Source organism: Myiozetetes cayanensis, unplaced genomic scaffold (assembly GCF_022539395.1).
Source record: "Myiozetetes cayanensis isolate MyiCay16 unplaced genomic scaffold, myiCay2020 scf6-25, whole genome shotgun sequence".
Taxonomy (NCBI): domain Eukaryota; kingdom Metazoa; phylum Chordata; class Aves; order Passeriformes; family Tyrannidae; genus Myiozetetes; species Myiozetetes cayanensis.
In genome coordinates this window covers 23,885,068-23,897,270 of record NW_026087853.1, presented here as the reverse complement: position 1 = coordinate 23,897,270, position 12,203 = coordinate 23,885,068, and the positions used below count along the sequence as shown (strand labels likewise).

Here is a 12,203-nt window from a genome sequence, read left to right as displayed (position 1 = left end):
CCTGCGCGGGGAGGGAGGGTGCGCGTGCCCCGGAAGCGGTCGGGCGGGCCCTGCACGCGCACAGCTGCCCGGGCCGCGCGCCGCTCCCGCGCCGCTCCCGCCATGTCGCGCGGCTCGAGCGCCGGGTTCGACCGGCACATCACCATCTTCTCGCCCGAGGGACGCCTCTACCAAGTGGGTGCGTGTCCGCCCCGCCGCCGCGGCACCGCCCCGCCACCGCCCCGGCCTGCGCAGCGCGGCGCCCGCCGCCTCGGGGAAGCGCCGCCGAGCCCGGCGGCCCGTGCGGAGCGGGGCGCGGCGCCTCCCTTGCCTCGGCAGTCTCGGCTCCCGCCCGGCCTGGTCCCGCGGGGGGCGGAGGAAAGCCCGGTGGGCGCCTGGAGCTGCGGCGGTCCCGGCCGTGCCGGCCTGGGGACCTGGGAAAGGGATGCTCGCATGACATAAGGAAAACTTAGGGCCAGGGTGGGCTCCCTCGAGTGTCCCCTGCCATGGGAGGGACCTCCTGTGGGTTCCTGGTGTTCGATTTCAGATGCTTGGAGACCAAGATTGCAGCTATCCAGAGGCTGTTTATTGCTCCTTAAGTGTTTCTTGTGAGTCTTGCCAAGCCTGGGAGCATTGCTTTTGGAATCTGAGAACTACGATAGCTGTTTGAGGACTGCCTCAAACCCTGCATGCCAGAGTGACAAAGTCAGTTTTTGGATGTAACCCGTGCGCTTCCTTGTTACACCTGAATGCCGTGTGTTCTGTAAGTCGTGGCCTGTGAGGTAGCAGCACTCATCTTTTATTTTCAGGCTCCTTTGAACAATCTGCAACAAAGCTGCAGCCTTGCTTCAGCTTCTTCCCTACCCCAGCTTTGTTCCTGTTTTTACAGTGCACCGGTTTGTATGGAAGCACATCATGGTGCTTCTTGTGCAGGACTCAGGAACAGCGCAGTCAGCTCCCAGCCTGGCAGGACAGTTGGCTGAGAGGGTTCTTGGAGCGTCCATAGAACAGGGACAGATGAATTGTTTTGCAGCGTCATCCTGATGCCATCTTCCCCTGGAGCTTAGTGGCTCTTCCCCAGCTGCAGTGGCTTCATTGCACATTCATTGCATGGCATGTCCGTACATCCATCTGTTCTCCAGGAAAGGAGGTTGCTGGCATCAGGCTGCATGAATTGTCTGTCATAGCCATTAGTTTCTTTGAGTTTTTCTCAGGAAGAGGCCTATGTGGATTAGGCTTCATGAACAGGCGGCTCAGTCTTGAGCAATCCTTTCTCCAGGGAGGAGCAAGGAAAGCGCCTGTGTGTGGGTGTCTGTACACAGGCAGAAAGTTACCCATATGAGATACCTTCGTAGGGGTACTGTTTTGTATCTGGATCAAGTGTAATGCATTATACGTGCAGATGGTAGGGACAGTGCTTCCTCACACAGGGTGTCAGTGGTTCTGTGATAGGAGAGTTATGGGTTCCAACCTTCTGTCACCATTAAAAGGGGCTGGTAGGTCTGCGTCACTTTTCTGTCTGTCTCTGTCACAGTGCTACTTGTTGGGAATGGTTTCTGCATTCTGTAGTAGAGAGGAAACTGAGCCTTGGTTTTCTACCTCCTGGGTATATTCAGCCATTAGGTTAATGTATGACAAATATGTAGTACTTCCATACCTTTTAACAGTGTCTTAGAAGCGAGTATCTGCATGTGTATTTGAGAGTTTCTGCACACAGCCTGAAGCTGTCTTAAAGATGTTTTAAGTACCTATATGCTATAGGAAGAAAAATATGTAGATGTGCATAGTTACCTTTAGGCAAGAGTGAGCTCACTTTACCTGCAGCCAGGCTAGTAGCTTGGGCATGGTGCCTCCTGGGTGTCTCTGTTTGCCAGCATCTACCCACAGCATGAGCAGAAACCTCATGTTTGCTTGTGATCAAATATCCAAATTTAGCTATTTTTCTTTTATCCTTGTCCTTGTGCTGCATTCAGATTAACTAGGGGCTGTCAAGGATGAGCATGGACATGTGTTGCTTTAAGGTTGCCATAAGACTTGAGGTTTTTCTGGAATTTGGCAGTACAGGAACAGAGATTTTCAGCATAGTGATACTGGACTGAAATGCATGTGCTTTGTCTTAGGCCTATCTTCTACTTCCAAAGCTCAAAAAATTCATGTGCCGTTGAAGTGAAATATGAGAAAAATAATAGTTGTTACTGTAGTTAAAATCCCTGAGAACATCAGTGTTCTCTTGCTACTTAGTAGTTCCAGTCTTCAAAGGTGATGTTTCTTCTAAGCAGAGTTCTGGCGGGTGCAGAAAAATTTCTGTCTGTTGTGATATATTCAGGGAACAGCAAGGGGCTGCTGTTCTCAGAGAGAACATATGCAGTGCTACTGAAGTACTTACACAGAAGTAAACAGACTTAAAACACCACTAGCAACTTGGATTTGTTACACTGTAAGAGCCACTTCACCTTTTGGCTTGTCTCTTTGAAAGCTGAGCAGTGGAGATGGTAATAGGACCAGTACCAGAAGGGACTGCAATTCAGCAAGCCTGGTTGCCAGTACTTGTACTTGTGAGCAAAAACTAATTTGTGAGGGCACCTGTTCCTGCTGCCACCTAAGTGTCACAGAACCACAGAATAGCTGAGGTTGGATGGGACCTTTGGAGATTATCTGGTTTAACCCCCTGCTCAAGCAGGCCCACCTACAGCTGGTGGTCCAGGACCATGTCCAGACAGGTTCTGAATAGTACAGGCAACCTGTGCCAGTGCTCAGTCACCATCACAGGCAAAAAGTGGTTTTAGGTGTTCAGTTTGTTCCAGCCTCTGATTCAGTCCTGTCACTGGGCATTGCTGAAAATAGTCTGGCTCTGTCCATTTGCTTTATACCCTGCCTTCAGGTGTTTGTACACATGAATGAACAAGTGTTGCAGAGCAGGGGTGGGGGGCTTCAAATGTGACCAGTCTGTGGGCAGTGCTGGCTCATGTCTCGCTGGGTTCTGGGCCTCACTGCAGGCTGGCACTGATCCTCCCAGGGGAGGGGAGTGAAAAGGTGAGCCGAGCTGTGCATCTAGCAGAGGAGAAGGGGGAACATCCTTTATGGCATGTTTGGGTAAACAGTAAATGCTCTTATGTCTGAGAGTAATACAGTGCCATAAATACCTGACAGCCCTTCCTCAACACTGACTCAGCAGATTGAACATTAAGATCCCAGTATTGCAGGATTTGGTTTTTTCATCTTCAGATTATTACTCTTCTGTTTTACACTCTCTTCCATAGATCCAAATGCAGCTTTTAAAACCGCCGAGTTTCTTGCTCCCTTATTTTATACGATAGTTTTGGCAATTTACTCTGCTGTTTGTAGGCATGTTCTAAATTGTGGTTTCACGTACATAGCTAACAGAAAACTCACCCACATTTAGCTGCTGCCTGAGACTTGCCTTTCTTAGCCAGATATTAAAAAGTTATGAATTTTTATTGTATGTTGTTAAATAAACAGTTTAAGTTGTTTCATGGATCATTCAGGTAAATCCTAATCCATTGTACTTATGTGAATAATGCTGTTTAGTTGTCGTCTGTGTAGATTTCATTCTAAAAAGTGAATAAAGCATTACAGTATTCGAATGTCAAGTCAGAAAATGTGATAGTAACGCTAAACTTAATCTCCTGTGCCTGGTCAATCATATCAGTTTTCATCTATATCAGTTAAGAACTAGAAAATAAATTTATACCCTTGCAATGGTAGCAATGCTTAAAATACTAAACTTCACATCAAAAATTCTTCTATAAGAATTCATGGTTACTGTAGGTTATGGTGAAACCATGTATCAGAACAGCCTTTTTGTTTTAAAACATATTCTGTTGCTGTTAAGATTGAACAGAACAAAAAAGCAAATTGTAGGAAATATTTGAAGGAAGCAGTGACAGTGGTTTTGTGAAGAGAATCAATGACTTTCAATACCTGTCAAAAAGTTCTTGTGCACATTGTACTAAAGACCTGAAGGACACAAAGTGTTGCACAAGTATTGAAATATTAAAAAGGCCGCAACTTGGCAAGATTCCTGGGTGGGGGGAAGATGTGTCAGAGTTAGTTGTACTAGTATCTCTGACACAGGTTTTTCATTAACACTTATATGTTTTTCTAGAATATGCATTTAAGGCCATAAACCAAGGTGGACTTACTTCTGTAGCTGTTCGTGGGAAGGATTCTGCAGTAATTGTAACACAGAAGAAAGTACCTGTAAGTAGTCTGGTTTTGAGGGGTGGTCTGGCAGGAGAGTAGAAAAAAGGTGGGAGTGAAACTCTGCAATGTTGGTATTATATTTATTAGCAATGACATACATTGCTGCTTGAATTGAATATCTAATTATCCTGCTTATTACAAGTTCTAGCTCCGTTTAGTACTCAGCTGTGAATTTCCTTACCAAGTACTGCAATATTGGTTTCCTTTGTAGTTGTTGAAGGGATAAAGCTGAAATATAAAGTTAATTCTGCTGTACTTTAGCATGCATACATTGCTCTGGCTTGTAAGGGCTGAGTTGCCCGTAATCAGTTCCCTGATTTCTTTAATTGCTACTGAGAAAATGTTATACCATGCATGCAGAACAGGTTTTCATGAGTGTTTCAGCTCCTTGATGATGTATTGTTGACAAAAGTGGAAAACTTTTGTGTCTAAAGGGGGACAGCATGCAATAAGAGAGCAAGTTTTTGCATGTGGGTTCTGAAAGTTTCTTCAGAGGGAAAAGGACTGTGATGTAGATCATGTTCTTGCTGTCCTTCTTTTCCGGATATTGCAGTTTTAATCTTCCCTGTTCTCCCATTTCTTGCCTTGCATGCCTACAGCAGTAAATGGTAGAGAGCCTGAAAAACAATTTTTGGCTGTTAGTGGGTCCTTAGTGGGTCCTTTGGACTCTTCTGTAGAAATCAGAGCATCAGAGTCTGTCTTTTTTTTTTTTTTTTTTTTTACTTCAAGGATACTGTTTCGTATTAGGTTTCTCTGTTTCCTCTTTAGGACAAGTTACTGGATTCCAACACAGTGACTCATTTATTCAAAATTACTGAAAATATTGGCTGTGTGATGACAGGAATGACAGGTATTTATTGACCATCTTCTTTAAGTATCTAAAACGTGTCAGATTTTTTATGCAGTTCACTAGCTTTGCATCATATAATACCAATAAATGCTCTAGGAGATTTGTTCCACTCAGTCTAGCCTTGGAGAACTTACCTGGTTCTAATGGGTGTATTTAAAGACAATTTGAAGTTGGATCTGGAATTTGCATTCTCAGGCAGTGCTGGAAATAAACTTGGTACATGTTCAGTGAAATTACCATTGCTTCTTTCTGTCTAGCTGACAGCAGATCCCAGGTGCAGAGAGCCCGCTATGAGGCTGCTAACTGGAAGTACAAGTATGGCTATGACATCCCTGTGGATATGCTGTGTAAAAGGATTGCAGATATTTCTCAGGTCTATACGCAGAACGCTGAAATGAGGCCCCTTGGTTGCTGTAAGTATAGCGTATGAAATTCATCTCTTCTGTTTCTCATCTAAGCTTGCAACTTCACATGTAAGAAATTCTCACCTATTTTCAAAATGGGCAGCTGAAGGAGTAAGAGGGATGGACAGCCAAATGAGAGAACAGCTTTGGAAGTTTTGAATTGGAGCCATGATTTTACCACTGACTCAGCATTTGAAATGCTTGGCCTCTTTAAAATGTGTGATACTGTTTCACTTTAGTTTTTGGGTTCTTGTCTGCTTGCACTGCACAGTGAGGTCTGTGAGTGCGAAATGCTCTTTTTAATGGTGTCTGGTTGTGGTGGTTTGACTTTGGCTGTATGTCAGGTGTCCACCAAAGCCTCTCCATCACTCTCCTCTTCAGCTGGATGGGAGGGAGAAGAAATACCATGAAAGGCAAGATAAGGGCAGGGAGAGATCGCTCACCAGTTACTGTCATGGGCAAAACAGACTCAACTTGGGGAAATTAATTTATTACTGAGCAAAACCTTGCTTCCCAGGTTTAACTTTATTCCAGATTCTCTACCTCCCTTCAGGCACAGGGGGACAGGAAGGTGGGTAGTAGTCAGTTTATTGCACATTGTTTCTGCTGCCGCTTCCTCCTTAGGGGGAGGTCTCCTCACACTCTTCCACTGCTCCAATGTAGGGTCCTTTCCAAGGGAGACAGTCCTCCATTAACTTCTCCTGAGTGAGTCCTTCCCATAGGCTGCAGTTCTTCACAAAGTGCTTCAGCATGGGTCCCTTACATGGGGTGCAGTCCTTCAGGAACAGACTGCTCCGGCATGGGTTGCTCTCTCCACAGGGCCACAGGTCCTGCCAGGTGCCTGCCCCAGTGCAGGCTTCCCATGGGGTCACAGCCTCCTTCAGGCATCTACCTCCTCCAGCATAGGGTCCTCCAGGGACTGCAGGTGGATCTCGATGGGCTGCAGGGGCACAGCTGCCTCACCATGGTCTTCACAGGAACCTCTGCTCTGGTGGCTCCTCCTGTTCCTTTTTCACTGGCCTAAGTGTCTGCAGGGTTGTTCCTCTCTCCTATTCTCACTCTATTCTGTTTGCATTTGCTTCTGATAAATAACCTTTTTTTAACTTCTTAAATACATTATCCCAGAGGTGCTGCCACTGTTGTTGATGGGCTCAGCCTTGGCCTGAGGTGGGTCCATCTCGGAGCTGGCTGGCATTAGCTCTCTTGGACATGGGGAAAGTTTCTAGAAGCTCCTCACAGAAGCCGCCTCTGTAGTCCCCTCCCTACCAAAACCTTGCCATGCAAGCCCAATACACTGTGTCTGGGTAAACACTGCTGTTAATACAGACAAATGGAGAGTGCAATTATGCTTGTGCAGATTTTGTGGCGGTTTTATCTAAGTAGTATGTATAGGACAGATCTCCATTATTTTGCTCTTAACTTAACAATCATCTATATAATGTAGAGAAGAAATGCTAAAAAATATTTCCCTTGCAAATATTTCTACAGCTTGTTTTATAACAGCAAATGCAGCTTAAGTTTTAAAAAAAGTTGTGTGAAAAGTCATATCTTTGTAGATATTCATGGCCATCTGTGTGTTCTGAGGTTGGTTCTGACTTGTTTTTTCTCTTATGTTTGGCTGTAAGCAAATTATAACTGTACTCACAGGGTGTTCGGGAACTGAGGTAAAAGACTTAAAAGGTTTCCTCAACTACTTTTTCATTAGCCATTCTGTCTGGGTTTCTTTTTGATTGGTTGGGTTTTGCCAGGTTTTTTTTCTTTTAAGGAGAACAGTTTCAGAATTGATGAATCACTTCTCATAATCATAGTAGGCACTACAACTTCTCAGTAGAGAAGCAACATTCAAAGTTGCATCACATTTTCCATGATGGGGCAATTTTCCTATGCTTGTAATTTTCAGGAATGATTGTTTTTTTCTTCCCTTGGCATTTCCCGTGCCTTGATAATACTGGAAATTTCATTTTTAAAATATACATGAATAAAAATGTATTTCTCTTGACTTCCCTTAGTCTTTTTTTAAAATATGAAGGGATTTTTTTTCTATTGTAGTAATATCTGCTCAGGAGCTTATCAACTCTAACTATTAGTTAAAAGTTACACAAGTGTGAAGTGAAAATAACTGAAAACCTTGACCTTGTTCTGGTTTGGTTTTTTATTGCAAATATTTCTTTTGACTTATTTTTTAATATGCATATTGAGACAATACAGCCGTAAATCAAGAAGTGAGAGTGAACGCATGCATTTCAGTGATGTGATCAGCTTGTGTTACTTGAAATCTATCCAACTTAAACTTGGTCAAATGATCTTCAGAGACTCAGTTATGTCCTGATTTTTCCACATTTCATTTCAGATTCTTTTTTTCTTTAAAGAAAGGAGGAAAAGGTATATGATGCTTTTCAGTGCTTTTCAGGATTACAAACAAGAAATGTAAATTTGATCTTTTAATATTTCCATTAGTTTCAGCATGTTTGTATAGTTGCATTCTAGTAGAAAGCACATGGTAATGGCACTATTATTTACAGTTTTGTGTCGTATAACACAGGATGTGAGCTGTGGCTAGGCTAACTTTGTATCATGATTAAACTTTTGTATTTCCTGACTTTGTGGTTCTTTACACACTGAGCATGGGAAAAATGTGTTTTTAATGAGTAGCCTTCCTTGGGAATCACGGAAATACAGTTTGTGCTAAACTGAGTCACACCTGGTAATGAGATGCTCACTCAAGAAATGGCAAATTAAAGAGGAAATCGCAGCTCCGGGTCTGGGACTGATTCCCAAAAATGTACTGCTGTGCATGCACGTTTTTTCACAGGAGTATCCACTCTGTTCTTGAATTGAATTGATAAAATTGGGAAATAAAAAGATTAACAACTTTTGTCTTCAAGGTATGATTTTGATTGGTATTGATGAAGAACACGGCCCTCAGGTATACAAGTGTGATCCAGCAGGTTACTACTGTGGATTCAAGGCCACAGCTGCAGGAGTTAAACAGACAGAGTCAACCAGTTTTCTTGAAAAGAAAGTAAAGAAGAAATTTGACTGGACATATGAACAAACAGTAGAGGTAGGCCAGAAGAAGGAAATAAAGATATGTTAAAGTATTTTTAACAAATGTGCTGCATGTAGGCTTGCAATATAGAGAAATGCAGGTAGGCATTTCCGCTTTCCTTGCAGTTCCGTGTTCTGCCATAGCAAGAATAGCTATTCTAACCAGAAAATCTTTTGAAGGTATTCTGAAAATGTTTAAATAGTCATCTAATCTGCTTTTTCTGCTTTAAGTTAGCTGAAGAAGATTCTGTAATTGTAGTGCTCCTGTTGTAGATTGGTTACTGTGGTTGGTTACTACAGTGCTTGGTTTTGGGAATACCAGTATGACTTACTTTTACTCGCATTTAAAACAATCTTCATATTAGAAGGCATTTCAGAGAGGATCTTTGCATGATAGAAGATTGGTTTTGTTGTGTGTTTTTTCTGCTATGAAAATGACTTGTCCCTTTGCTTTTTGTAGATTGGTCCTTTTAGGGAGAGGAGTGGAGAGGTACTGTGTTCTGTAGCAAGGAAAAATTATTTGGAACTTCTAAGCTGAGGTTTTGAAGTGAAAGGAAATTAATTTAAACTAGAAGGAAGGGTAGTTGTTAATGCTATATCTATTTAAAAAAACCCTTAGTGCTTTCTTTTTAATGATGAGGGCTTTTGTCATCTTTCAGACAGCAATAACATGCCTGTCTACTGTACTATCCATTGATTTCAAACCTTCAGAAATAGAAGTTGGTGTAGTCACGGTGGAAAACCCTAAATTCAGGTAGGTGTGTTTCTTTGGTTATTTGCAATTAGTTTTACCTTCTTGTGTAATCGTAAATTGAGAAAAAGAGATAAATGTCAGAGGTTGAAGTTCAGGAGGTCTTTTTGCTTGTAACTCTTCAAAACATGTAGATGTAGAAAACATTGTTTAAAAAAATAACAATGTCAAACATTTTAAAAATTAAGGGATTCAGTAAAGTGTTCTCTTTCATTTCTTAAAAGAGTATTTCTTTGGCTGATGATTGAAATGTAGTTACATCTGGTCTAGGTGTGCTCTCATGGTTAGAAGCATAAAAATTTTTCTTTGTACTGGTAGCTGGAGTCCACTTTCAAATCATAGTTGTGCCAACTAATGCAGTAAAGTCTGGTTTATATTATGAAACATTTACAAATTCCTTATTTTTTTAAATCCTTTTCTAAATTTAATCTTTAAATTATTCTTGCTCATCTTGTAAATGTAGCAGTTTTTAACATCTCCAGTATACCGTTAATAGATTATGAATTTGTATGATTTGAAATATTCTATTTAAGTTAAGATTAAAAGATCTTGGATTTAAGAAATCACTGTAGAGATTTGGAAATGGCTGAACTTTTACTTTCTGAGGACACTGCATTCCTATCCAGCATGAAAGCAAGGCACCTGTTATTTCCTCCCTCCCTGGTGGTTGCCTGAGTGTGAATGCAGTGCACTGTGTGCACCAAGATTACTTGGTCAGTGTGTCAAGACAACATCTGGAAGTCTTCCTGCTGAGGGCAGGAATACTTCACATCAGATACAGTGTGCTGGACAGCCTTCCTGAGACACAATGAAGTGTGTGTATAATACGTACAGAGGTGTGTATGTATAATACATGCAGAAGTACGAATGAAATGCGGAAGAAAAATTTTTTGGGATTTTTTTTTAATGCAAAACAACCCTCCAGGTACAGCTTACCTAAAATTTTTGTAAGTTTGACTTGCTGCAGAGGGGCTCAGTTATTTCTGCCTTAAGCTGACATTGTTTTTTTCATTTATTTAAGAAGAAAAAAAGAGAGAAACAGCTAAATGGGTAATAAAGTCCTCTGCTACTTCAGTCTAATTACCTTGTAAGTGGGGATTAAAGGGAGGCTTCAAACCATTGGGTCCTACAGGTGCAGTCTTTTAAATGCTTCCTTTCTAACATTTTTGAAGTTGACACAGTGATGGTGAGTGGTTTTACATTTGGTGGTGTGTGCTTAGAACCACTGAATAGCACAACATTCTTGAGAAAGCAAGCAGGAGCTGTATTACCCCTTTTCTACTCCTGCTCAAGTTTCAAGTGCTAGCTTTCTGCCAAACTTCATTTATTGGTTATCTGTCCTCTTCAGAAAGAGCAGATAACAAGCAGAGGGAGAAGGCTATGAAAACCTGGAGTAATCGTACTACTAATTGCCATACCCATTCTTCTCACCAGATCCTAATTTGAAAATGTATTACTCGTGAAGAATTACCTGTTCTGTTTCCACCATTTGTTACCTCCTTGTCTCTAGTGCCTTTGATTATTCCTTTATTTTTCAAAAACAATTGAAATGTCAGCCTGTGGCCCTGGCAGCAGGGCTCTAAAGGGTAGAAAGATGCATTGCTGTAAAACTTAATTGTGTAGATATTAGGTGGTAATATTGGAACTTAAGGGGAAGAATCATTTATGCTATTTAAGATTTCTTTTTGTTCTTTCAGGATCCTTACAGAAGCAGAGATTGATGTGCACCTTGTAGCTCTGGCAGAGAGAGACTAATTAGCATTCCCATTTCCATTGTCTGTGCTTCTGGCCAGGATGTTTGGTGAAAAGAAAACACTTATTAATGGCTTTAGATTATGGGTGGAAAACAGTGTCGCTGTATGATGTATTTTACTCTGTACAAATAAAACAGAGGTTTTTGAAATATGTCATGTCTCCTTTTAATGCAATTTTTTCAACTTTCAGTTCTATGAAATTCATCCAAATGCCTGATGATTTTGAGTATTCTGTGATGATTGCTTGCCTTTTAATTGTATTTTAAGAGAAATTTTATACTCTCAGCTGTATTTTTCATCTGAGCTATTTGGCTCCTAGTGTAAAGTTATATATCAGTTTTTGTGGTGTGTGTGTCCTGAGATAATTGTTACATTGACATTCATTCAGTCCTTGCCCTGATGTTGAAAGGCTTACCACATTACTTGTTTAATTGTGGGGAAATTAAGAAGATCTTAATATTTGCTCAGGTTTGTATGAGGATATAGGTCAAAAACTGAAGGAAAAAACTTGAGCTGTGAGTTCCAGTCCTTTACACTAATTTATTTGGGGTGCAGGTAGTGAATTTAACAGATGTCTGCTGTAATTAAACAGCTCTGAAGCTAACATTTATTTAGGGAACATATTCTATATGCAGTGTACTTCGGGATTTTGCCTGTTAGTCACCTACCAGGTTTTGAGGCTTTAGTGGGCAGTGCCAGAAAAAATGCTGGGGCTGGATGGGGCCAATAGACAAAATCCATCAATAAGAGTGTCTCTGGGAAGCAATTGCCCTTGCTCCTTCGGAGGTTTTGGGTTAGGAGAGAAGACAACAAAAACTTGAGTGAAGGTAAAGAAAAATGCATTTTTGTTTTGCTTCAATTGAAGGGGTTCCAGCCTCAGCAGCAAAAATGGAGATGATGAAGTTGTGAGGGAGGAGACACTGAGGAGAAAGGGAAAGATTACCAGACAGTTTTAGGTCTTGCACAGACATGTGAGTCTTCTTGAAAGAGTGCCAAGCTAATACAACTTAGTTCCTTACCTTCGTTGCTCTGCTATGCTCTTCCCATATTGGCTCTAATTATTCCAAAATTCTCCTTGATTTTTTTTCAAGACCTTTGGGGAAGGCCTCATAAGTCATCAGAAAATGGAATTGTGTAATTTTTTTCTTTGTGCTTTACACTTAAAGCTCCTTGAATGTGTATTTTTCAAGCTC

At 41.6% G+C, this 12,203-nt stretch overlaps 2 protein-coding genes across 2 annotated transcripts in view; both read left to right on the top strand.

Annotated features, from left to right (window-relative positions):
* The window catches only part of PRORP (protein only RNase P catalytic subunit), a 59,530-nt gene extending 55,330 nt beyond the window's left edge, over positions 1-4,200 (top strand). Inside the window, exon 10 of the transcript XR_007631461.1 lies at positions 4,106-4,200. The gene's annotated coding sequence lies outside the window, so the exon portion shown is untranslated. The remainder of the gene's footprint in view (positions 1-4,105) is intronic.
* PSMA6 (proteasome 20S subunit alpha 6) lies at positions 24-11,161 on the top strand. Its single transcript, XM_050335788.1, has 7 exons — positions 24-178; positions 4,106-4,200; positions 4,972-5,053; positions 5,311-5,466; positions 8,343-8,521; positions 9,165-9,259; positions 10,954-11,161. The coding sequence occupies exons 1-7, from the start codon at positions 103-105 to the stop codon at positions 11,009-11,011; spliced, it is 741 nt and encodes a 246-aa protein (XP_050191745.1). The 5' UTR covers positions 24-102; the 3' UTR covers positions 11,012-11,161.
* The last annotated feature ends 1,042 nt before the right edge of the window (positions 11,162-12,203 follow it).